The sequence below is a fragment of the Bos indicus genome, chromosome 28 (genome assembly GCF_029378745.1).
Source record: "Bos indicus isolate NIAB-ARS_2022 breed Sahiwal x Tharparkar chromosome 28, NIAB-ARS_B.indTharparkar_mat_pri_1.0, whole genome shotgun sequence".
Taxonomy (NCBI): Eukaryota; Metazoa; Chordata; class Mammalia; order Artiodactyla; family Bovidae; genus Bos; species Bos indicus.
Window position 1 is genome coordinate 8,367,678 of NC_091787.1, and position 23,202 is coordinate 8,390,879.

The 23,202-nt window shown below is 42.7% G+C and overlaps 1 protein-coding gene across 3 annotated transcripts in view; it reads right to left on the reverse strand.

The window, feature by feature from the left end:
- B3GALNT2 (beta-1,3-N-acetylgalactosaminyltransferase 2) overlaps window positions 1–19,451 on the reverse strand; it is a 66,053-nt gene extending 46,602 nt beyond the window's left edge. For 2 of the 3 annotated variants that reach the window (XM_070781854.1, XM_019953904.2), the window contains exons 1-3: window positions 19,152–19,451; window positions 6,568–6,715; window positions 377–477 (exon numbers count right to left, since the gene is read on the reverse strand). In XM_070781854.1, the coding sequence (XP_070637955.1) occupies window positions 377–477; window positions 6,568–6,715; window positions 19,152–19,263 (361 nt within the window). In that variant the 5' untranslated portion in view covers window positions 19,264–19,451. Of the gene's footprint in view, window positions 1–376; window positions 478–6,567; window positions 6,716–17,930; window positions 18,974–19,151 lie in introns of those variants that run through there. The other variant, XM_019953905.2, reaches the window with a different exon arrangement.
- Window positions 19,452–23,202: the final 3,751 nt, after the last annotated feature.

Sequence of the window (23,202 nt, forward strand, 5' to 3'; positions counted from 1 at the left end):
CCTGTGTTAATTTTGCTGTCACAATTCAAACTGCCAAAGTTATGGCCATGTGTGATAAGTGCTTAGTTATATGGAAAAGCATTAAATTTGTAAGTAAGATACTCTGAGAGACAGATCATACTCACATAACTTTTATTATAGTATGCCGTTACAACTGTTGCATTACTACTTACTGTTGTTAATCTCTTACTGTGCCTAATTTATAAATTAAACTGTATCACAGCTATGGAGGAACAGGGGAAAACAGTGTACATAGGATTTGGTTCTATGCAAGATTTCAGGCATCCACGGGCCGGGGGAGGTCTTGGAATGCATCTCCCGTGGGTAAGGGAGGACCATTGTACACGACAGTGGTAGGGCTAAGGAAAAGACTTACCTGGATTCGTGATGTTGAGTAGTTTGCAGGAATAAGGATCTTCCCTGTCCTCCACAGGCACAGTGCAGCCATGAGCACCTATTATGAACTTCACAAGGACACTGAGAGATGTGTTGGCATTAACATCAGTTACTGATCTTCACCTCGCCCATGCATGCTTCTTCATGCCCATTTCAGAGCTTTTACTTTGAGACAACGAGTATTTATTAGGATTAATTCTAACTTTATTCTTTTGGTCTAGCAAAAAGGGGGAACAGGCAAACCAGAAGTTGCTAACTGCCAAGTGACTGACGTGGAAGCCCTCTACCACAGGACAATATTAGGGCAAGCCTGGCCACCAGCAGACGCTCGGGCCGTTTAACTGCAAACTATGGTAAAGCCAACTTCTCATGCCCACACCTAAAAACTTGTCTCTATCGGTGAACTTCTTCACTCACTCCCTTCTCTTTCAGAAAGTGCTCCTTCTACTCAAGAGTAGCCTTTCTAGGCCAAGGCAGGGAACATGGGTTCGATCCCTGGTCCAGGAAGATCCCACACGAGTAGCAACAAGAGAAGCCAACGCACTGAGACGCCTGTGCACCACAACTAGAAATTAACTCCTGCTCACAACCAGAGAAAGCCCGCGTGCAGCAACAAAGACCCAGCACAGCCAAAAATAAATAAACAAAAATAATAAAAAAAAAAAGTAGTGTTACTATCCCAGGAGAGGACTTCTCCTGAGATCTTGCTTCACTAGCCACCTGTAACCCACAGCTCCTTCCCTACACATAATAAGTATAATGAAGTCCTGACATTAATTTTTATCCACCGTCCTTCCCTCCTTGTCCCCATCCTTTCTTTCCTTTACAGTGAAGTCCTACAAGGGAGAAACTAAAATTGCAGCCTCTGGTTTTCCCTTCTCATTGTATACCACAAAATTTTAGTTTCAGTACCCACCACGCCCACAGAGATGTCTACTACGAATATAACTAGTGATCTGCTGCTTGATCAACACTCCTTACCCTTCCCTACTTGGCTTTCCTGAGCCTGGAGGGTGCAGTTCTCCTTAGAAAGCTCTCTTCCTTTTTCACGTGGCCCTGCTCGGTGGCTCCCAGCTCTTCTGGCCCAGCCTGTCCACTGAGTGGACATCACCCCTGGGCTTTGCCCTTGGATCACTTCTCACTCAACTCACTCTTTTCCTTTGCTCTTTTTGGACATTTTTTTCTGGCCTCGTCACATAGCATTTGGGATCTTAATTCCCTGACCAGGGATCAAACCCAAGCCCTCTGCAGTGGAAGCGTAAAGTCTTAACCACTGGACCACCAGGGAAGTCCCTCCCTGGACAATATTTATTTCTAAGGCTTCAACCAGCTTGGGAGTGATTCCTGAATTAGCATCTCTAGCTTGGACCCATCTTCTAAGGAAAAGATTCACAAATTTATGGTACATTTTCAGCTCGACGGCCCCCAAACAGCTGTGTGCTACAGCCTGCTCCCACTGTGCCATGAGGGCCGACTATAAAATTTTCAAGAATTTTGTGAGCTGGTTATTAACCACAGATTTTATTAAAAATTAAATTATATAAACTTACAACTAAATGCATTATATTAAGAACAAATGATACAAATACTCAGATTCATCATGTCTTAATTATTTCACCATCATCTCTGCTCCTGAGGTTATGTTGTATCTGTGTGGTGGGGATATTACGATGCTATGCCACTGCTGATCTTCCCCAAGTCTGTGTCTAGAGACATATACAGCTTGAAATTGGCCACAGTGGTAATACTTACACCATGGAAACGAGCAAGCACTACAAATAAAGGCTGGATTTATTGTTCTGTTGACTGTCCAGACGTAAAGTGATGGAGAAAATGTTAGTAATTCAGATTAAACTTAAAACTTGTGGGTACACGTATAACTGATTCACTTTGCTGTATAGCAGAAAGTAATACTACATTGTAAATCAACTAGTCTCCCAATAAAGATTCAGTTCAGTTGCTCAGTCGTGGCCAACTCTTTGCAACCCCATGGACTAAAGCACACCAGGCTTCCCTGTCCATCACCAACTCCCGGAGCTTGCTCAAACTCATGTCTATAGAGTTGGTGTCATCCAACCATCTCATCCTCCAAAATAAAATAAAAGCCTTAAAAAAAAATGAAACCACACACCCAAAAATTTGTGGCCATTCCACAGTGAATAGTACAAAAAACTGAGGAAATACTCCTCCCTTGTTCAAAACCTATGATCTGATTCAGCAAGGAGGTCACTCACTCCATTGACTCAGAGTTCTGTCACGTACCACAGCTGTCATTTAGTTTTACACTTGAAATATTCATGCCAGAATTATGCTCTTGTCAACTGCAGCAACAAGCCCGCTATAGATACAAAAGTCTGACAAATGATGAAGACACTCTGAGAATCAACTGGCTAGATGAAGTCTGAGACTTTTATAAACATTAGTTTCTGTCAATTATACACTACACAGCCTTTGTATCAATAAAGTTTATAACAAACATATACATACAAATAAGCATGCTTTTCTTCAGATAGCCAGTGGATAAACATTTAACATCACACCCCTGACTGCAGGTACCTCAAACTCAACAAATCTATAACTGAGCTCCTTTCTCATGAAACCTGCTCTTCTCATCTAGTACTTTTTGTCTCGATGTATGATTTCATTATTCTCCAAGTTAGAAAGCTAGCAAATATTCTAGCATTCTCTTTCTCTTTCTACGTTCAATAGCCTTATTTTCTTAAAAAGTCACCACTTTAGCTCAGCCCTTAGCAGTCCTTGTCTAAATGGGTCTCACCCACCCCTGAACTCTCAACACACTGTCTGGTTCCTGCCTGCTGCTGCTGCTAAGTCGCTTCAGTCGTGTCTGACTCTGTGCGACCCCACAGACAGCAGCCCACCAGGCTCCCCTGTCCCTGGGATTCTCCAGCCAAGAACACTGGAGTCGGTTGCCATTTCCTTCTCCAATGCATGAAAGTGAAAAGCGAAAGGGAAGTCGCTCAGTCGTGTCTGACTCTTCACGACCCCATGGACTGCAGCCTACCAGGCTCCTCCATCCATGGGATTTTCCAGGCAAGAGTACTGGAGTGGGTTGCCACTGCCTTCTCCGATATCACAGCACACATAACATTTTATTACACTACTACATCTATTTCCTTCTACTAAACTCCCAGCCCCCATAAAGGCTCGGGCTGTACTGGATTTATCTATACATAGCACACCACCTGCGCAAAGGATAATAAACACTTAAGAAACTGACAACTTACAGCTTCACTACAAAGGTTTTTAATTAAATAGAGTCCTTGAGATGTATGTGGAGTCTGGCTCCTTCAGTGAAATACAAGACTTGAAAGTAAGCCATAACCACAGAAATGCAAAGGCTTTCTTTTACTAACAGCCAATTATTCCAGAATACTTTTTACAAACTAGAATATAGCTGTTTAGAATAAAAGTATAAACAGAAATGAACAAATGTGTTAAATTATTGCAGATATTTACCGAATTTAAGCTACCTTAGTCTCACTAGATCCACAAAATTACTCTGCCCCAGGAAAAAGTATTGAGCTAATATCTATTTTTATATAGATAGCCCATCATTTTAATAAAACAAATCACCAAGCTTACTTAATTGAAAGCCCTAATGCTATGACAGCAAATAAACTATCGATGAGAGCCTGAATGTTAACTCTACTCATTATATGTAGCTCTCAATCATCCCCTCAATAGTTGTTGAGTGTCTTACTCTGCCAAGTTAGGTTCCAGGTGCTGGAAATATACCAGTGAAAAAAGCTGAAGCCCCTATGCTCATAAAACACAGTTTGTGGGGAAAGACAAAATTTGTAAATATACAACTAAGTATAATAAACATGCTAGCTTGTGATACATATCATAAAAGAAATAAGTCCAGTAAGAGAAGACAGAGTTGGAATGGTACTATTTAACATGGCACTGCCTGCGAAGGTGATATCTAAGCAGAGGCCTGAAGACAGTGAGGAAGTGAGCCGTGAGGACATGCGTGGAACACGGGCACAGGCAGGGAATGGCAAGTGCAAAGGCCCTGAGGCAGGAGCACACTGAAGGTGTTCAAGGGGGCCAGGGCAGGGGGAGTAGACGCAGGTAAGGCCAAGGCCACCTGGGACCTCACTCTGAGCAAGAAGAGAAGTTAGTGGAGGTGTATGAGCAGAAAAGTGGCATAATTTGACTATTTTTAAAAGGATCATTCTAGTTACAGTATGGAAAATAAAACAAGGGATCAAAGGTGGAAGCAGAAAGTTCAGACACAGAGGCTCCTGCAGTAATCTAGGTGAGGGGTGATGATGGCCTGAACCAGCGTGCTGGTTCTGATGGTGGTGCAGGTGGGGAGAGGCTGGATTCCAGATCCAACGGAAAGGGAACACTGAGAAGATACGCTAGTAGACTGGATGTGGATAAAGATAACACTGTACTATGAATTGCAAAAACCTATTTTTCTGATGCTCTGACATTCCCCCCAACAGGCTGTGAGCATCCTGCCCAGATGACCAGGTACACGTGGGTGACGAGGCTGGTCCTGCCACAGGTTTGCCCTCTTGCCACCCCCTACCCCGACAGTGACCTAGTGACATTCAAACACAGCAATGAAATGCCCTCACACCTGTCGCTTGTACTTTCCTCTCTGACCCCCAATAAAGGCACCTGCTGTTGGGTCTTCCCTCTCTTGGCTCCCCACCTGCTCGGGTGAGTCCGTTCCCTGGATGCTCCTCCTACTCGGTCCCCTGCACTGGGGTGTTGGACCTCTCTCTCTTAGACCTGTGAGCATAATAAATCCTTTAATCTCCTATGCCTCAGGAAATTCCCAGGGTAATTTCCACTGCTGTGTTGCAATGATCCTTCAAGACCCCACAAGGGCGACTTACTCCTCCATTCACAAGACAAACACCCAAGTTTTTGGTCTGAGCAACTGGGAGAGAAGGTCATTAGTTTCTGAGCTGGGAAAGGCAATCAGAAGTGCAGGTTTTCAAGGTGGTTCTATAGCAGTGATGATTCCGAGGCCCTTCTATCATCATTTCGATCATGAACTAGAGAAACCTGTCTTGAAAAGGAATGGAAGCTGCTATGAGTAAGATAGGAAATCTATAAATTTCACTACTGGTGATGAGAAAATTCACAACCACAGTTCCCTCGTATACTACTCAGTCACAAACATGCCAGCTGTATACGATCCTGAGGGCCTTCTCTGCTTCTCAGTGACTTCACACAGCACAGAAGAATCTTCACACCACTAGGAGTCCACACTTCTCTGCCTCTCTTTCACTAGCCCCTCACTGCATAATCTTCAGAGGCTGCTTTTCCTGAGAAGACTAAGACCTTGGGCTCCTAACCAATAACTGAGCCATCTAATGCCAACACATGACATGCTGGTACTTCCCTGACGGTCCAGTGGTCCAAGAATCTGCCTTGCATTGGAAGGCACTCAGGTTTGATGCCTGGTTGGGGAACTAAGATCCCACACGCCATGGGGCAACTAAACTAAGCCTGTGTGCCACAACGCAAGAACCTGCACATTGCAACAAAAAATCCCACGTAATGCAACTAAGATCCAACAGCTAAATAAGTATTTAAAAAAACAGATAAATCAACTGTACTCCAATATAAAGTCAAATTAAAAAAAAAAACCACAACAACACGTGACATGCTATCAAAGCTCAAGTCTGGAAGGGTGGCTGAGAGAAAAAGAGGATGGCAAACTATACAAATCGTAGACCACACACAGCTAAAACCACCACAGAACAGAAACAAACTAAGTGTCTCCCAGTGAAGTCAGTCCAAAGCATATTTAGACACAAATCCATCTAGTAGAAACTACTCTGGAACAGAACCTTTTAAGGACCATTCTTCTAAATAAAAGCAAAAAAACCCCCAAAAGCCAATAAAGAAAAAGCAAACAAACCAACCACACTAGGTATCTATAAAAACTAGGTATGTGAACCACTGAATATGGAATATACTCCTCTCCAACTATCTTTTGGCTTAAAATCTTGGTTAAGTTTACTTTTAGGGCTCAACTACATGGAGAAAAAGCAAAATGAGATAGTCCTCTCTGCTGGGAAAAAGAGGCCACATATCTGAATTAATAGCTCTGACTATCCAAGAAGAGGTTTTTCAGAACACTCACTCAATATGGCAGGCAAGGTGTGAACTCAAGGAACCTACCGTTGACTTAGTGCTGGATGTTGTAGCAAATGCTTCAGCCAGGTGCTTCTTATCACATTGCGAAGCTGATGGTTATTGCGGGCTGACAGCACACCAACCACCACGTCATAGTGATTAGATTTCCACTGAGGAAATAAGGCCAACTGATCTAGAAATAAGCAACAATAAGCTGAAATGTCATGTCTCAATTACTGTTAAGTCCAATATGGAGCATACAAATGTTTATTACAAAATAATATATGTTGATGCTTGTAAAAAAAAAAAAAAAAGACAAATAAATACAAAGAAAAAAAATTGTAAAGCGCTCGTAACCTCACCATCCAGAGATATCCACTACTAACATTTTGGCGTAGCCGTTTTGTTTCCATACCTATATATGTATTTGCGCTCACACAGTACGTATGTCGGGCTTCCCTGGGCTCAGCCGGTAAAGAATCTGCCTGCATTGCAGGAGACCCCAGTTCAATCCCTGGGCTAGGAAGATCCCCTGGAGAAGGGATAGGCTACCCACTCCAGTATTCATGTGCTTCCCTGGTGGCTCAGCTGGTAAAGAATCCGTCTGCAATGCAGGAGACCCAGGTTCCATCCATGGGTTCAGAAGATCCCCAGGAGGAGGGCATAACAACCTACTCCAGTATTCTTGCCTGGAGAAGTCCCATGGACAGAGGAGCTGATGGGCTACAGTCTATGGGATCACAGAAGAGTCGGACACGACTGAGCACCTAAGTGCAGCACAGCATGCATGTCAATTCTTAAAAACAAGTGAGATGTTTCTCATGAGAATCAGTTCAGAAGGTCAATGTGGCATAAACTGCACAGCAGTGAGCAGCAAGAGCCAATTAAGCTATAGTCAGAATCCTGGCTCTTTAGCTATAAAAGTTATTTAACTTCTTAAGCTTTAGTTTCCTTAAGTAGAAACAGGTGTAATAATACTTCTCATAGAGTTGTTGTAAAAATTAAACAAAATAATGTGTATAAAGGTCCTGGCTTGGTACCAGGCAAACAGCAGGCAATCAAGCAACTAACAACAACAAATTTGCTTTCAAAGGGGAAGCCACACATTAATATTGGTTACTAAGTCTGGGAGATAAAGCTGAAGGACTACCATGCTGCAAAGAATCAGAACCCTTATTTATGCCAATAAATTCTACAAGCAGCAAACATTTATCACTTAGTCTAAAGAGGGGAAATAGCATTTCTTTTTTTCTTTTACTTTTTGGCTGCATCACACAGCAAATGGGATCTTCCTTGACCAAGGATTGAACCCACACCCCCCACAATGGAAGTCTGGAGTCCTAACCACTGGACTGCCAGGGAAGTTCCTGAAACATTTCTAGTTTGAAGAAAAAAAAAAAAATCAAGTGACAAGTCATTATTTTTACTGTCATATTTATGACTCATTTTCTATTGTCATTTAATGGACAAGATTACATCTTATAAATCTGTCCTCAGAAAAAGATAGAAAGATATTTTGTCCCTATTTATCATCAGCAGTTTCAAAGCTTGTAAGCTACAAGCCTATACATAGCTCTGATTAGGGATCCCATTTCATCTTTCTCCAGTGGTGAAAACTGATCCAAAATGTTTCCAAAAATAAATCATTGAAGGCCGGAGAGTGTTACTACATTAAACACAATGTTTTTGTATCCCATAGGATCTAGTTATTCAAAAGACAACAAAACTATGTTATTTCTTCAAGGGAGAATGATTTAAATGCTTATGTAAAATTAGCAATGACAACCCATTCCCTCCTCCTCCTTTATCAGAGAGACACTGGTAGTAAGTATATTTTATTGACAGCAGTGAGGCAAATGCAGTCACCCACACATAACTGACTGCAGAGCTGACATGCTGCCACAGTATCAGTAAGAAGCTATTCAAATCCTTGGGCCTCAGTTTCCTCATCAGAGAAGACTGACACCAAAAAGTCTTTAGATGCTCTATTTCATCTGTTTCAAAATGTCTTCTCAAAAGATTAAAAAGCTTTAAAAGATTAGAGGAAAATTTAAACGTATCCCAAATGCCTCAGTTATTGACATCGTGAGAAAACAAAGCTGCTGCACAAAAATCTCAACATAACTGAAACATCTCTTTAAATGCCAAACACCACTACCTTATTTTGGATCAGTAATCAAAATAGGTCTTTTATAGATGGATTACATGAGACATAATTCAACCTTTTCTTGATCGCAAAATCTCCTTAAAATTGTTCTCCGATCTCTCTTTCTCAACATTAATTCTAGCCGAAGCATCAACTCAGTTTCTTATCTTTTACTTGGACCTACAAGGGTATCCTAATGGTTTCACCCGGACCTCTTGAGATTTTTCTAAAAATAAACAAACAGACATGAAGATAACCATGTGGTATGTGAAAATCTCACGGATTACCGCTGTAAAGTACTTTTTGATCTTATTTCACTTCTCTCTGCCACTGCCAATCCTCTCTGCTTCTAATCCATGTCTAAGTTGCTTCTATTGAACTGTGTAACTTCCCATACATTTCTCTTTTTCTTGCAGAAGAGAAGTACATGTCAGATTTTCGCCTTCAGAGAACTTCTACTTCCAGGAAAACAGTTTTCTAAAGACTCAACTGAAAAACTCTGTTAGAACTAATAAATTCAGTAAGGTTACAGGATATATAATATACGAAAGTCAACTGTATTTCTATACAATATCAAACTATCAGAAAGAGAAATTAAGAAAACAATCCCAATTTTAATTGCATCAAAAAGAATAAAATACCTAGGAATAAACTTAACCAAGGTGGCAAAAGATCTGTACACTGAAAAGTATAAGATATTGATGAAATCAATTGCAAAACATAAAAACAAAAGATATCCCATGCTAATGGATCAGAAGCATTAATATTGTTAAGATGTCCATACTAGCTAAAGCAATCAACAGATTCAGTGTAATCTCTATTAAAATTTCAAGGACATTTTTCACAGAAACAGAAAAAAAAAAAATCCTAAAATTTGTATGGAACCGCAAAGACCTTGAATAGCCAAAGCAATCTAGAGAAAGAAGAACAAAGCTGGAAACACCATACTGCCTGGTTTCAAACCATATTATAAAGCTACGGTAATCAGTACAGTACTGGCATTAAAACAGACGCACACATCAATGGAACATAATAGAGAGCCCAGAAATAAACCCACATGTGTATGGTCCATTCAATTACAGCAAAGGAGCCAAGAATACACAACAAGGAAAGGACAGTCTCTTAAACAGATGATATGGGAAAACTGGACAGCCACATGCAAAGGAATGAAACGGAACCACTAACTTACCACTATACACAAAAATCAACTCAAAATGGATTAAAAACTTGAATGTAGGACCATAAAAGTCCTATAAGAAAACACAGGCAAGTAAGCTCCTTGATGGTGGTCTTTGCAATAATTTTTTTAGATGTGACACTAAAAGCAAAGACAACAAAAACAAAAATAAACGAGACTACATCATACTAAAAAGCTCCTGCACAGCAAAGGAAACCATCAACAAAAAGTGAACAGGCAACCAACTGAACAGAAGATATTTACAAATCATATCTGATTAATATGCAAAGCACATAAAGAACTCATACAACTCAACAGCAAAAATCCACAGAATCCTAGTTAAAACTGGGCAGAGGATCTGAATAGACGTGTCTCCAAAGAAGACATACAGCCTGCTGTCAGCTACGTGAAACGGTGCTCAAAATCACTCATCAGGGAAATGCCAATCAAAACCACAATGAAATCTCACCACACCCCCTGGCACAGCTAATACCAAAAAGGTAAGAAATAATAAATGTCGGAGAGGACGTAGGGAAGAGGGAACTCTTGTGCACACACTGTTGGTGGGAATGTAAATTGATGCAGCCACTATGAAAAACAGCATGGTGGTTCCTCAAAAAATTAAAGATAGAACTCCCATTCGAGCCAGCAAAACCACTTCTGGATATTATCTGAAGGAAATGAAAACTTCCACTAGAAAAGACAAGAATGGAGATGATATGCATGATAGTGAACATGGGGATGCTCACTGCAGCATTATTTTCTATAGTCAAGATATGGAAGCAACCTAAGTGTCCACTGATGGGTGAATGAAGAAAATGTATTCTTTACACACAATGGAATGTTACTCAGCCACAAAAAAGAAGGAAATCTTGCCATTTGCAGCAACACTCAAGACCCTGCGGGCATTATGCTAAGTGAAGTAAGTCAGACAAAGACAGACTAATAAAACAAAACACCAAATTCATAGAGAACAGATCAGTGTTCACCAGAGGATGCGGGTAGGCAAAACGGTAAGAGGTACAAACTTCCAGTTATAAAATAAGTAAGTTCCGGGGTTGTAAATACAGCATGATGACAACAGTTAATAATACCGTATTGTAGAGAGTTGCCTGGTGGCCTAGTGGTTAGGAGACCAGGCTTTCACTGCTGGGGCCTTGGGTTCAATCCCTGGTCAGAAAACAGATTCCACCAGCAGGGCCAAGAAAAGCAAAACAAAACTGCATTGTATTTAAATGTTGCTGAACAGAGTAGGTCTTCAAAGTTCTCATCAGAGGAAAAAGAAAACTGTGACTACGCGTGGTGACAGATGTTAACTAAATATATTATGGTTAGCTATATATATTTCAGGATATATACGTGTATCAAATCATTCAGCTGCACAACTGAACTGAGGCTTGTTAGTCAATTACACCCCAATTTTAAAAAGAGCCTGTGGTTTCTTCTACCACATGCCACCAATGTGTATCAGTGCAACAGATCTGTGAATACTGTTACACAGTATAAAACTCAAAGGGGACAGCTGCCTGGCGGCCTCGGGGTTAGGATTCAGTGCTTTCACTGCTGTGGCCCAGGTTTGACATCTAGTCAGGAAACCAGTATCCCGGCAGGCTGCATGGTGCAACCAAGGTTAAACACACACACAAACCCCTCCAAGTGGATGCTGTGTAAGAACGCAGCCCAACTTCTCAGACCCCTTCTGTATTTTTCTCACCTCTGCTCAGTGTTCCAAGCATAGGGTAACTTGTTCAATTCTCATGTCTGAAAATTGGGGGAAAAAAAAAACAACCCAACCCAACTAAAAAGTAAACATGGGCAAAAAAAGATAATTCACAGAAAAAGAAATGTAAAGAGCCAACACATCTACGAAAAACAGTTCAACGTCACTGGAAGCCAAGTTTGAATGACAGCAATAAGACACGAGTTTTCTCTTACATTCAAACTGACAAATATCTTCTTAAATGACAATGCCCTAATGATGGATATTTTGAAACAGGCAGTTGTTACCAGGAAAAGGCTACTTTCCTATGCTGCTGACAGGAACGTACTCCGGTATAATATTCTACAGGAAATTTCCCCACGATACATCAAATACCTCAGAATTCTGTAACTTTTGTCCTTAGCTAAAAATACATTTTAAAGAAATAACCGGTGATGCATTAAAAGATCTCTATTCATCACAGAGTCGTTTCTTAATAATGAAAAACTGCAAACTACATGAATACAATGGACAAGGCACTAGTTAAATAAATTATGGTGTATCCACATGCCAGAATACTACACAGCCACTGACATTATGCTTTAAAGAAATCATTAAATATTGTTCTACATCTTATGAAAAGAAGCAGGTTATGAGATCTATGTACATTGAGTGTGTTAGTCGCAGCTGTGTCCAGCTCTTTGTGACTCCCTGACTGTAGCCCGCCAGGCTCCTCTGTCCATGGAATGCTCCAGGCAAAAATACTGGAGTGGGAATTTCCTTCCTACTGGAGCCACTTCCTTCTCCAGGGGGTCTTCCTGACCCAGGAATCAAACCCAAGGCCCCTGCACTGAAGGCAAAGTCTTTACCACCTTAGCCACCAGGGAAGCCCTATGTACTATATGATTCTATTTACATAAAGCACATAAAGCCGGCAAATCTCTGCATTAAAGATTAGGATCCTGTTACCACTCCTGGCCATGGGAGCACAAAGGAAGCTTCTAAGGTGTTGGCAGTTTTCCTGTCTTTAATTTGGGTGCTGATTAACTGGGTGTATTCAGTTTGTATTAGAAATGGACACAGAACAACGAACTGGTTACAGACTGGGAAAGGAGTACGTCAAGCCTGTATATTGTCACCCTGTTTACTTAACTTATATGCAGAGTACATCATGCGAAATGCTGGGCTGGATGAAGCACAAGCTGGAATCAAGATTGCCAGGAGAAATATCAATAACCTCAGATATGCAGATGACACCACCCTTATGGCAGAAAGTGAAGAGGAACTAAAGAGCCTCTTGATGAAAGTGAAAGAGGAGACTGAAAAAGTTGGCTTAAAGCTCAGCATTCAGAAAATAAAGACCATGGCATCTGGTCCCATCACTTCCTGGCAAATAGATGGGCAAACAGTGAAAACAGTGGCTGACTTTATTTTTCTGGGCTCCAAAATCAATGCAGATGGTGACTGCAGTCATGAAATTAAAAAACACTTGCTCCTTGGAAGAAAAGCTATGACAAACCTAGAAAGCATAATAAAAAGCAGAGACATTACTTTGTCGACAAAGGCTCATCTAGTCAAGTTATGGTTTTTCCAGTAGTCATGTATGGATGTCAGAGCTGGACCATGAAGAAGGCTGAGCACCGAAAAACTGATGCTTTTGAACTGTGGTGTTGGAGAAGACTCTTGAGGCTCTCTTGCAGATCTGCAAGGAGATCAAACCAGTCCATCCTAAAGGAAATCACTCCTGAATATTCACTGGAAGGACTGATGAAGCGCCAATACTTCAGCCACCTGATGCAGAGCCGACTCACTGGAAAAGACCCTGATGCTGGGAAAGACTGAAGGCAGGAGAAGGGACAACAGAGGACGAGATGACTGGATGATATCACCAACTCGAAGGACCTGAGTTTGAGCAAGCTCCAGGAGATGGTGAAGGACAGGGAAGCCTGACACGCTGCAGTCCATGAGGCTGCAAAGTCGGACACAACTGAGTAACTGAACAACAAACTCGGTTTGTGAAATCACATCGAGTTTACATTTATGTGCACTTTTCTGAATATACATATCAAAAATTTTTAATACTAAATAATTCCCCAAACATGTTTTATGTATATACATTCAAAAACTGCCCAGTATAGATCATTTTCTTTCATTTTTTTAAAAACTAATTTCAAAATTTTCTATAAGAAGCATGTTTTACTTTTGTAAGTAAAAAATTTAAATCATGGTATGTGAATGGACGGTCTATGAATCACAAATCCATTCATACTCTGCCAGTTTTATCCTCTTGATCCATTCCTTTAAATTACTGAGCACTTCCTACATTCACTGCCTTAGATGGCAAACATATAGCAATAAACAAATCTTCATAATGTCAAGAATCATTAAAACTACACACAAGCTCCCCAAAGGCAATGACCATTTTTCTTCTTTAGTATGTAGGACACCCTGAGAGTCTGGCAATCTGCTAGCCTCTGGACTGAAAGTGGACATTCAAAATTTTATTAAAGACCAGTGGAGATAGAATTCAGAACTGAGTGTTCAAAACAAGCTCACAGATCCTTAAAATTGAGACTGAAATTTCCACTCTTATATGATTGCTCTCAGATGACATCAACCACAGATAGGCAGAAACCTAGAAAATGAAGAAAACATGTAAGTTCACCACAGATCTGATGATCAGGACAATCATTATACACACCAGCAGTACGTTCTCACCAATTTCAGATGCCAAAAAAAACACCTCACTAGCATGGGCATTAGCCTCCATCAAACCACCACTCCTCTCTAACATTCACGAAGTGTTCACCATGAATCAGGCACTCTTCTGGGTGTTTTATTAACAGAATCTTCACAATAACCCTATGAGGTCATCATCTTATAAATAAGGAAACAACAGAAGCACGGAGACAAGATTAACATTTAGGGATCATTTCAGATGAACCAGCCCTCGGCGAAACTGCTAAGCAAGCTCAATTTGTCTTTGACCTTCTACTTGCCCCATGTCAGTTTCCATTTAACAAACTATGAATACCTTGAGAGCTGAGACTAAAAACCCAGCGCTCTAAGGATTTGTTGAATGGCTATGCTTCTTTCCTGTCTTGGTTTCCTTCTTCCCAAATATCCTAGAGAGAAAAGACTTCTTTTGTTACATCATTTTTCTAAGTTAACTGCTAAATTAATTCCTGCTAAGGCACAACCCAAAAGCAGTACGTTAAAACCGAGATATCCTGTATCGTTATTCTCCAGCTCAAATGGCTGTCTATGCCTCTACGGTCCTCTCCTCACCCCAGGTGTGTGGGATTTCACAACAGAAGAGCTGCTTGCTCTTCATCAGCTGTTCTCTCTGACCAGGTCTCACCTGTTCAAGGTCATTAGAACAGCGTGCCTGTGTGCTAAGTCGCTTCAGTCGGGTCTGACTCTTAGCGCCCCTATGGACTGCAGCCCGCCAGGCTCCACAGATTCCCCAGGCAAGAACACTGGAGTGGATTGTCCCCTCCTCCAGGGAACCTTCCCGACCCAGGGGTCAAACCCGCGCTGCTTAAGTCTACTGCATCGGCAGGTGGGTTTTTTACCACCAGCACCACCTAGAAAGCCCCACATTAGAACAGCACCAGGCACTAACCCACCTGACTCAGTGCACTCAGGTTCCTGCCCAACTGTGGCCTCAAACAACCTCCCCGACCACTCTACTTAACACAGCAGCACACCATTCTCTGTCCTCTTACGCTGCTTTATTTTTGCCACCACACTTATCACTCTCCCCTATGACATTTAATAATTACTTTCCTATGTTCTGTCTTCCCTTCAAAATTGTAAACTGCATGAGGGCAGGGACATTATCTTGATTACTGCTTAAATTCCACACCTACAACAGGAGTTGGCAGTGAGACAGCTCTCAAACATCTGCAGAGTCAGCTCTCTAAAAGTTAGAGAGCCTTTTTTAATATTCAGGGGAGATAAACCTCCCTTTTGAAAAATACTGCCATGACTTAATGAAACTGAAGACAAAGAGGCAGAAAAGAGAACAAAAACGAAACTTAAAATGTAAACACCAGGGATGAATACTAACAAACTTTTGGGTTTTCTCTCTCACTTTAGGCTTAAGGGATAAGGGCTGAAATGTAAAAATGCTCAAATGTTTGTTTGAACTGGTGATAACACAATGAGAAAAGGATTTGTGGGAAATTTTAGCAATTGAGATGCTTCTTTTGTTTTTAGTTTCAAAAGTACCAGAAGTGCAAAAGGGACAGTTAGGACTCTCCAAGGTTTCACTTAGATTAAAATACTCTATTTACCATTTGACTGGATGTACAAGATCCATTTAAAGTCAACGTTAACTTACACACTAGTACTGAACTCCTCACTGAGAGCTGTGTCCCTTTCCAAGGTCTCCTTCCTAATTTCCTTAATCTAGCCTGGTCTCACAAGACGGCAGATAAGGCACCATCAAAACTAATGGAGGGGGGAAACTTAACTCTGAAAAAGAAAAAAGTTGTTTACAAAGTTACTTTTAATACTTTGAGGTGAGCCCACAGGACTTTAAAAAAAAAAAAAAGGAAGGGGTAACTCCCTCACCCCCAAGAGTGGTCCAGGGAAGACTGGCTACTTGAGTGGAAGGTACCACAAGAGAGACAAGAGAGACCCAGTGCAGACTCAGGGCAAAGGGCTGCCATTGGGGCTGGGAGCTGTGAGCACTATGAGAAAATGCGAGCACGGTGGGACTAGCTCCAGGAACAAAGACAAGCATCAAGAGGGTTGGATGCGAAGTCATAAAACTTACAGAACTGGAGCAAATAATTTTTTAACACAAAAGACCCCAAATAGCCAAAACAATCTTAAGAAAGAAGAACAGAGCTGGAGGAATTAGGCTCCCTGACTTCAGACTACATTACAAAGCTACAATCATCAAAATAGTATGGTAGTGGGACAAAAACAGACACACACATCAGTGGGAACAGAGAGCCCAGAAATAAACACACACACTTATGGTCCATTAATCTATGACAAAGGAGGCAAGATGAGACAATGGGAAAAAATCTCTTTAGTAAGTGGTGCTGGGAAAATCGCACAGCTATATGTAAAAGAACAAAATTAGAACATTCTCTAACACCATAAACAAAAATAAACTCAGAATGGATTAAAGACCCAATGTAAGATTCAGTTCAGTTCAGTCGCTCAATCGTGCGTGACTCTTTGCTACCCCATGGACTGCAGCACGCCAGGCTTCCCTGTCTATCACCAACTCCCGGAGCTTACTCAAACTCATGTCCATCGAGTTGGTCATCCTCTGTCATCCCCTTTTCCTCCCGCCCTTAATCTTTCCCAGCATCAGGGTCTTTTCAAATGAGTCAGTTCTTCGTATCAGGTGGCCAAAGTATCGGAGTTTCAGCTTCAACATCAGTCCTTCCAATGAAATTCAGGACTGATTTCCTTTAGGATTGACTGGTTGGATCTCCTTGCAGTCCAAGGGATCTCAAGAGACTTCTCCAACACCACAGTATATAATCTTACATATAATTTAATGTAAGATTAGATACTATAAACTCTTTGAGGAAAAAACAGGAAGAACATCTTTGCCATAAATCACAGCAATGTTTTTGGACCCAACTCCTAAAGGAAATAAAAGCAGAAATAAACAAATGGGATCTAGTTAAACTTAAAAGCTTTTGCACACCAAAGGAAACCACTGACAGAAACAAAAAGCCAATCTACCAAATAGGAGAAAATATTTACAAATGATATGACCAATGAGTGATTGACATCCAACATATATAAACAGCTCATATAATTCACCATCAAAAAACAACCTAATTAAAAAATGGGCAGAAGAACTGGAGACACTTTTCCAAAGAGGAAATGCAGATGGCCAACAGGCACATGAAAAGATGCTCAACATCCCTAAATCATTGCTGCTGCTGCTGCTGCTGCTAAGTCGCTTCAGTCTTGTCCAACTCTTTGCGACCCCATAGACGGCAGCCCACCAGGCTCCCCCGTCCCTGGGATTCTCCAGGCAAGAACACTGTCCCTAATCATTAGGGAACTGCAAATCAAAATCACAACGAGATATCACTCCACACTTGTCAGAATGGCTATCATCTAAAAGAATACAGGGTTTTTGCTTGTTTATGGACCCTAAAAGATATTTAGGTCATAAATATCCCAAGTACACTCTAAAAATAAATTCCAGTAGAGCTCACTCATCAAACCAAAAAAAAAAAAAAAAACTTGTAAAATACAAACACAATGAATCTTACAGAGCATTTATATATATATACACATCTATATATATAGTGCTCTCTCTCTCTCTCTCTATATATATAGCACTTTTTCCTCAGGTCCATTTACAAAAGTCTAAAAAAAGAAAACAAAAACAAAATCCTAACCTGTTAAGTTAAATGTCCTGAAATGCTGCACTTTCATTAAATCATTTAAATAGGATCTTAATTCTATTCAGGTCACACAAATAGTCTTTTCAAAGAGCTTGTAGCTTGTCTAAGAGAAAAGGATTTTAAGAGAGTGTTACCAGAATAAAGAACTCCAATTATAACAATGAGACTGCTTTGAGGATTGCCAAATTAGTTTCTATACTTTCTACTTCTAAGTTAAGGCACAGAGCCATCTCAGGATTGCAAATATTCAATTCTAATCCTTAAAAATACTGCACAAGCAAACAACTGTCTTGGGAAGAAGTGGTAAGAAAAAAATTCCCAATGGAGTTAAAAACCAAAACGACTATTATCTCATCTTTACAACAGCCTTCCAGGCTTCTTTAAATAATATGTCCTAGGGCAAGCCCTTAAAAAAGAAGACAAGAAAAAAAAGAAACCTTAATTCTTAGGAGCGGTGGAATTCATTAACAGCAAATCCACCGTGCTGTGGGCAAAGCACTCTATTTATCAGGCTGTGAAGCGAACATGAACAAAGGTTTTCCCACGAAAGAATAACTTTTAGAGCAAACGGTTAACATAAGTAAAGAACTCGATACTTTCGTGTATGTTTCATTAGCAGGCTTTGCAAAGGAAACTCCCAGGAGCAACTCCACTCGGAGCCATTCCCTACTTCATGCCTAAATTTGTTCAACAGACTTACATCAGAGTTTTCAAAAAATACAAAGTACAGTACATTTTTAAAGCAAACTTATTCCTTAAAAGCAAAACCCAGCCACCTTTTAAAACACGCACAAACTTGATCCCTGGCCCGAAGACCTCAAAGTCTTGACCGAATAAGACCAACAACTTGGGCAGGAAAAAAGCAACCTGGTAGCCCTGCGCTGGGCTGAGCAGCTGCCGCTCGGGGCAGAAGGACCCACGGGGCTTTGCTCCCGGGCAGGCGCCGGGCGACCCGGGCCAGGCCTGGGGACAGCCGGAGGACCTGCTGTCGCGTGCACCAGCCTTGTGGCCATTGAGAAACGCGGGGAGGTGGGAAGCGTCCTCAAGTTTGCCCGATGTTAACGCCCCGCGGATAAAGAGGGTTATTTGTTTCATCTGCGGAACTTCGCGTCGGGCCGCCCTCCCCCCAGTCCGGGACCCGCGGAGGAGGCCGCCAGGAGTCTCGGAGCCGGCCTCCCCGCCTCGGGGCCGCCCGGCCCGGCCCCAGGTCCTCACCTGCCGGGCCAGCCCCCGAGGCGCGGGCGGGCGGCGGGGAGCGCAGCCGCAGCCAGAGGTGCAGCGCGGCCCCGAGCACACACGGGCACAGCAGCACCAGCCAGTTTCGCATTGGCCGCCCCCGCCGGCTCCACCTCGCGCCCCCGCCGCGCGCCGGGCTCTCCCGCGTCCCGGTGGAGAGAGAGGGGACCTGCAAGTCGGGAGGCCCAGGGGAAGCGGCCAACTCCCTCACGACCACTCCGGGGACACCCGCCCTCGCGCCCGCTGCCGTCTAGGTTCCTCTCGGCTCCAGGGCCCGCGACTCACGTTCCTCCGACCGCGGGCGGCGGAGGATCAGCCGGCTGGAGCACCGCCCACTCCGCTGGGCCTTCCCCCAGCCCCGCCCACCTTTTCTCTCGCTTGCCCCGCCCCCTTCTCTCGCATCCCCTCCCGCTCCCACCAGCTAGCCGGGAGTCGAAGTCCCGCCCTGGGCTCAAGCAAGGAGTGGATCAATCATCCCGTGGCTGAGAAACCATATTTCCCATAATCCCAAGAACTCGCTTCCGTCACTCGGCGGTCGCAAAGGCGAAGTGCGAGGCCCCACATTGAGCATGCGCAACCTTCCTCGAGGCCTACTGCCCCCTGATGGCCAAGCCGAGGTAGTGCTGGGCCACCCAGGACTCCGGGACCGCCTTTACCCAGAGAGGGAAACACAGCTGAGGTGAAGTGTGCTGACAGCCTAAGGTGTAGAGGCGATGGAAAGGAGGACTCTTCCTTTAAATCACACAGGGCTTCCTTCTGCCGAATGCTAGTCTTGTGTGGGCGATGGGATCTTGCTGACGTCTACTTGGCGCAGAGATCGGGGCGAGGCAGCCCAGTTGCCGTCAGCTGTGAATCATCCAGTATTAGTCCTGGTGCAACGTGTACCCGGCTCTTTGCCCTGTCCTGTCCTCTAGGAACTCCGATGACTAAGATCGCGCCTAGGAGTTAAATTGTGGAGTACGACAGTGACGGTCCAATCGAGGGTAAAATTCCACTGCCCCGGTTTCCAACTGGCTCTGGGAACTTGCAAGTAGAACGAGATGCAGGCACACCTGCTGCAGTGCGTGCGCCGGGACAACACGGGCTCCAAGACCCCTGTGCGCAGGACCCCTGCAGCGCTCCTTAGGGATGAGGTGCTGCCCATCGGCCTGAGGACTTGGCCCCTCCGGCTCGCCTCTGGTCAAACGCACGAGTACCGTGGTTGAGGCAGTGAGTGAAGGGGCGAGATGGTCAAGGTACCGATGTTAAGACGGAGAGGGTGAAAATGAGCGCCTGGCTTATGGTGTTCCGATTATTTGTTTTTAAGGTTTCCCAAATTGTGGAAACAGAAGATAACTAAGGGGTTGACCAAAAATTTAGGTTTAAGTAAAAATAAAAGACGCGTTTTTCATTTCTACCAAGGACTCTATTAAACATTCTCACTAACCAAAGGAACATTTTGGCCAACCCAATATATTGTTGGAAAAAGTCTTGGTTGAAAGCCACAGAAAATCCACTCAAACAGGCTTAAGGGATAAAGGGTAATTTATTCAAGTCACTGAACAGGCCAGAAGAGGTCTTAGGCACCGTCAGTACCATAGTCTCACTGATTGGCAATTTAACTTCAGCAATTAAAATTACTTTTTATTTGATTGTTTTGTAATGTGGTCTGTATTACGTTTAAAATTTGTTTTAATTGTTGTATAAAAGCTATAAGCCTAAGGAGTTTATACTGTATGTTTGTACTATTTAAGTAAAATAAAAATAATTTATTTTTTTAATAATTTAATTAATACAGGATCAAAAGGAATTTTTTCATCTTAAAGGAATTTGTATATTTGTTACTTGTCTCTTTTTATTATATCTCTATTTGTTAAGGGCTTCCCTGATAGCTCAGTTGGTAAAGAATCTGTCTGCAATGCAGGAGACCCAGTTCAATTCCTGGGTCAGGAAGATTCACTGGAGAAAGGATACGCTACCCATTCCAGTATTCTTGGGCTTTCCTTGTGACTCAGCTGGTAAAGAATCAGCCTGCAGTGAGGGATACCTGGGTTGGATCCCTGGGTTGGAAGATCCCCTGGAGAAGGTGACAGCTACCCACTCCAGTATTCTGGCCTGGAGAATTCCATGGAGTGTATAGTCCATGGGGTCACAAAGAGTCGGACACGACTGAGCGACTTTCACTTCACTAGTCATCTCTTGCTACCTAACAAATTACTCCAAAACTCTGAAAATGATAACAGTCATTTATTATGCCTCACAGTTTCTGTGGGTCAGGAATTGAGGAACTAAATTTTGCTTCAGGATCTCCCATAAAGTTGCAGGCAGAGGTCAGCTGGGGCTGTGGTCATCTGAAGGCTTGACTGGTGCTGGAGAAGCCACTTCCTGGGTGGCTCACTTCCATGCCTGGCAAGTTGGTGCTCTCTTTTGACCGTTCTAAGTGGGTCTTTCCAACGAGCTGCCTCAGAGTCTTCACACCATGGCAGCTTGCTTCCTAAGAGCTGGAGACCTGAGAGACCAGTGTAGATGGCACAGAGCCTTTTAGGATGAGTGCTGGAAGACATGCATGGTCACTTCTGCAAGATTCTATTGGTCACACAGACCAGCCTGGATTCACTGTGGGAGGGACCACATAAGAGTGTGGAGACCAGGAGGCAAGGATGATTGGCGGTCACCTTTGTTGTTGTTTGGTTGCTAAGTTGTCTCTGACTCTTTGCGACCCCATGAACCGTAGCATGCCAGACTTCCCTGTCCTTCACTATCTCCCAGAGTTTGCTCAAATTCATGTCCATTGAGTCAATGATGCCATCCAACCATCTCATCCTCTGTCACCCTCTTCCCCTCTTGCCCTCAGTCTTTCCCACCATCAGGGTCTTTTCCAGTGAGTCAGTTCTTCACATCAGGTAGTCAAAGTATTGGAGCTTCAGCTTCAGCATCAGTCCTTCCAGTGAATATTCAGGGTTGATTGCCTTTAGGATTGACTGATTTGATCTTCTTGCTGTCCAAGGGACTCTCAAGAGTCTTCTCCAGCACCATTAGTTTGAAAGCATCAATTCTTCGGCACTCAGCCTTCTTTATGGTCCAACCCCCACATTCTGTACATAACTACTGGAAAAACCAAGTGGGCATGTATGTGCTAGGTTTTGACTATATGGTTCTTTGTTGGCAAAGTGATATCTCTGCTTCTTAGCTTCTTAATATGCTGTCTAGTTTTGTCATAGCTTTTTTCCAAGGAGCAAATGACTTTTAATTTCATGGCTGTGTTCACCGTCTCCAGTGATTTTGGAGCCCAAGAAAATAAAATCTATCATTGTTTCCACTTTTTCTCCATCTATTTGCCATGAAGTGTTGGGACGAGAATGCCATGATCTTCGTTTTCTGAATGTTGAGTTTTAAGTCAGCCTTTTCACTCTCCTTTACCCTCATCAAGAGGTTCTTTAATTTCTCTTCGCCTTCTGCCATTAGAGTGGTAATATCTACGTATCTGAGGTTGTTGATATTTCTCCTGGCAATCTTGATTACAGCTTGTGCTTCATCCAGTCCAGCATTTTGCATGATGTACTCTGCATATAAGTTAAACAAGCAGGATGACAATATACAGCCTTGACGTACTCCTTTCCCAATCTTGAACCAGTCCATTGTTCCATGTCTGGTTCTAATTGTTGCTTCTTACCCAGCATACAGGTATCTCAAGAGACAGGTAAAGTGGTCTAGTATTCCCATCTCTTTTAAGAATTTTCCACAGGGTAACCTTAGATGCAGGCTACTGCAATATACTATGCAAATTTGAGAAACACTACTGTTTCTAAGGTCATGCAGTGATGAATCTGCCTGCCAATGCAGGAGATGCAAGAGACATGGGTTCAATCACTGGGTCAGGAAGATCCCTTGGAGGAGGAAATGGCAACCTGCTCCATATTCTTGCCTGGAAAATTCCATGGACAGAGGAGCCTGGCAGGCTACAGTTCTTGGGGTTGTAAAGAGTTGCACCCAACTGAGCATACACACACACACACACACACACACACACACACACACACACACACACACT